At 35.2% G+C, this 3,675-nt stretch overlaps 1 protein-coding gene across 1 annotated transcript; it reads right to left on the reverse strand.

Annotated features, from left to right (window-relative positions):
* Positions 1 to 743: 743 nt before the first annotated feature.
* LOC129612029 (uncharacterized) lies at positions 744 to 2,387 on the reverse strand. Its single transcript, XM_055525470.1, has 3 exons — positions 2,365 to 2,387; positions 2,260 to 2,313; positions 744 to 1,269 (listed from the first exon to the last, which is right to left on the reverse strand). The coding sequence occupies exons 1-3, from the start codon at positions 2,385 to 2,387 to the stop codon at positions 744 to 746; spliced, it is 603 nt and encodes a 200-aa protein (XP_055381445.1).
* Positions 2,388 to 3,675: the final 1,288 nt, after the last annotated feature.

Here is a 3,675-nt window from a genome sequence, read left to right on the forward strand (position 1 = left end):
ACAATTACAGCTTAACACAAATTGAGGAAGGCTAAACGAAATTTGACAATAATATTTTTCACATAACTGTTCCTCTTAAATTTAATACTGGTTATATTAGTTTATAAGAAGCCTGCCACATGCAACTCTAGAAATAATTTACTCTAAAATACTAAAGGGTGCAATAATTTCACACGAAAAATTTATTAACAGAGCAACCTTTGTGCCAGAATCTGCAGGATTTGTGTGGAAATTCTAATTACCTGACAAAATAGTCTTTAGTAAACATTCACATTGGTTTCACAGGACTGAAAATTTAATTTTTTCTCATTTTTAATTTTCTTTAATTCAATGGCTTGCTTTAATAGCACAGACAAAACTTAAAGCTGATTAAATATAAATTTTGGTTTTGTTCAAAAAATATATTATAAAATTTTAATATTTATTTACGGGTATTGTTAAAATTTCTGACATAGAGTAAAGATCTAACAACATGTAGAAATATTTGTTTAAAACTTTTTAAATTTGCTATTTTCAAGGACAAAAGTTTGATTAACTTCTAATATAAATTCAGAAGCCAAAACAAATTTCTACCTAGTATCATTTTTAATTTCGAAGCGTGTTAAAACAGAATGAAGTTTCTTATTTTTGGCGTATTAGTAGTTGTAAGTTTTCGATCGATAAATGATGGTTTATTGTATACGTAACATTTCGTTTTTCTTACTTTGGTCATCTATTTTATATAAACATATTTACATATTTTTCTAGTGCCTTTTGGCAACAAACTTTGCTGATGCAAAAGCAATTCCACATCGTTTAAATAAGAGGAGTGCTTTAGCACAACGTCCACCACCACCTCCTGCTGGAGCAAAACCAAAACCACCTCCGCCACCACCACCGCCAGCTGGACCACGTCCACCACCAGCAGGAGCACCACCTCCACCACCACCACCACCAGCAGGAGCACCACCGCCACCAGCAGGAGCACCACCTCCACCACCACCGCCACCAGCAGGAGCGCCACCTCCACCACCACCGCCACCAGCAGGAGCACCACCTCCACCACCACCGCCACCAGCAGGAGCGCCACCTCCACCACCACCGCCACCAGCAGGAGCACCTCCACCACCACCACCGCCACCAGCTGGAGCACCTCCACCACCACCCCCACCACCAGCAGGAGCACCACCTCCACCAGCCGGAGCACCACCTCCACCACCCCCACCACCAGCCGGAGCGCCACCTCCACCACCCCCACCACCAGCAGGTGCTCCATAGGAGCTTTTAGGTCTTAGGACATAATTTTAAATCTTCGCTTATGTTTCATTGTATTACTTTTTATAGTTAAATTTTTTAAACATAATAAAATATTTACAAAATACAAAAACATTTGAACTGTAAAACTATGAAATGAAAAAGGAAAATTGCGTTATTTTTAAGTAAAAAAAATTACTTCCAAGTTATTTTACTTGCAAATTTACTTAGATAAAGAGGTAACATAAGATAATATGCTCTCGTAGTTATTTGTTTGCAATTGTGATCGAGACATTGAATACAAAACAATACATAAACATAGAGATGCTAGGAAGCACTTTGCACTAGTTCGACTTCAGCTCGAGACTCTTTTCTACGTTCAATCATTCTTTAAACTGAATCATTCATGTGTATTCTGCTCTGCAGCTGTGTAACGAAATTTCGCCTATTTCAATAAAAAGAAAAGATTTCGACAATGTAGGGCATGATGCGTTTATTTATGTGACCTGTTATGATTCACAAATCCTTAATAATAAACTCCCCAAAATGAAAATCTTATACTTTTAATAAACTTTGAAAATCAATTTGACGATAAAAATTAGTTTTAGTATGTTGATGCTGATGTTTTCTAATTTGTTTTAAGGTTTAGAAATCACATTCATTGTATCTTTTTGGATGTCATCCACTAATTGGTCTTTTCCCCAGATTTCTGATAAACTTCAGTACTGCATGCGACTGCGATGTCAGGAAGCCACATCTGAAATGTTTTCGCCTAAACTGAACAACTTCTTTGGGCTAAAACTGCCCGAATGAGAGACAATGTCCAACAATGAATATATGTATACATAATACGTACGTATTTATGATTTGTAAGGAATGAGAAGACTGATTTTGTTTGCTGTGCCTTTGCTTTGATATTACCTATAGCTAAAATTATTAAATATTTTCCAATAAACATCAACATTAAGATTTTCTGAAGAACAGTTTCTAAAAACAATGTTCTGTAAAATTTAGCATGGTTTATACATATTTATACCAAATGAATTACGACAATATTTTTCATCAATTTTAGTGACGCAACTAACAGAATATGAGTGATGATGTATTAAAAAATTATAACAGTATCACAACCATCTACATTCTGTTTGCGTCATTTTTGTTTACTAAAACATAAGAATACGAAAACCGTTTATAAAATACATAGATAAACTATTCACTTTAAAAGCACGTGAAATAGATATTTAATTTATTTTCTATAGTATTGGCACATGCCTTTTTTAACGTATATTGTATTTCCTGAAGCTCAATAGATATAGTAATTATGTATGTCAAATGTGTATATATGAATATTATTAGAATTATGTTATGAGCATAAAAAACCAAATATGTGTACAAAGGCCACAAAATGCTTTAGCTTGAAAAAGACAATTATGTAAATGGCACCAACACAGCTGATAAGCATTGTTTTAAATGGACAGCACAATATTTTTTCGGCAGGTTTAATAGAAAATAACTGAGAAAATAACTGAATAGGTTTACTGCGTGTGATTTATCCGCTAGCTAATATGCCCAACTACTTTTGTAGTTGCAGTAGTTCTAAGTTTCTTTAATTGAATGGTTTTTCCTAGTAAGAAACATAAAATTTAAAGCTGATCAAATACAAATTAATGCTTTGTTCAGGAAATTTAAAAAAAAAATTGAATATTTATTTTGGTGTTTTCTTAAAATACCTTGTATTGTGTAAAACTTAAATATGTTGAAATATTTAATTAGAATCTTTTATATTTTCTATATTCAAGGACAAGAAAAATTATTAACTTTTAATATAAATTGAGACGTTCAAATGAAATTATTATCTAGTTTAAATTCTGATTAGAAACAGTAACAGAATGAGGATTTTTATTTTTAGTACTTTGGCATTTGTAAGTTTGCAATTGATGAACTAATTTTTTTTTTTTAATATACGAGATTAAAATTTTTACTTTGAATGTATTTGTAATGTACACATATTTTTGTAGTGCCTTTTGGCAATAAATTTGGCCTATGCCGGTGACAGTTTACACCGCGTACAAAAGAGGAATACATTATCACCACCACCACCCCCACCATCGCCACCCCCACCATCGCCACCACCACCACCTCCACCTCCCCCACCGCCACCACCGCCAGCAAGTGGAGGAGCTGCACCACCACCTCCACCACCGCCCCCACCTCCACCTCCTCCACCACCGCCACCGCCACCACCACCACCACCACCACCACCACCACCACCTCCACCACCACCACCGCCATCACCTCCACCGCCGCCACCACCCCCACCACCGCCACAAGCCAAATAAAGGAAGTAAGCAGAGCATGAAATTTTCATTTTAATGGTTACGAACTTTAAATGTGTTATTATTAAAAATTCAGCAATATAAATTTTGATTTTACATGTAAATA

This window comes from Condylostylus longicornis, unplaced genomic scaffold, assembly GCF_029603195.1.
Source record: "Condylostylus longicornis isolate FDR11 unplaced genomic scaffold, ASM2960319v2 ptg000055l, whole genome shotgun sequence".
NCBI classification, from domain to species: domain Eukaryota; kingdom Metazoa; phylum Arthropoda; class Insecta; order Diptera; family Dolichopodidae; genus Condylostylus; species Condylostylus longicornis.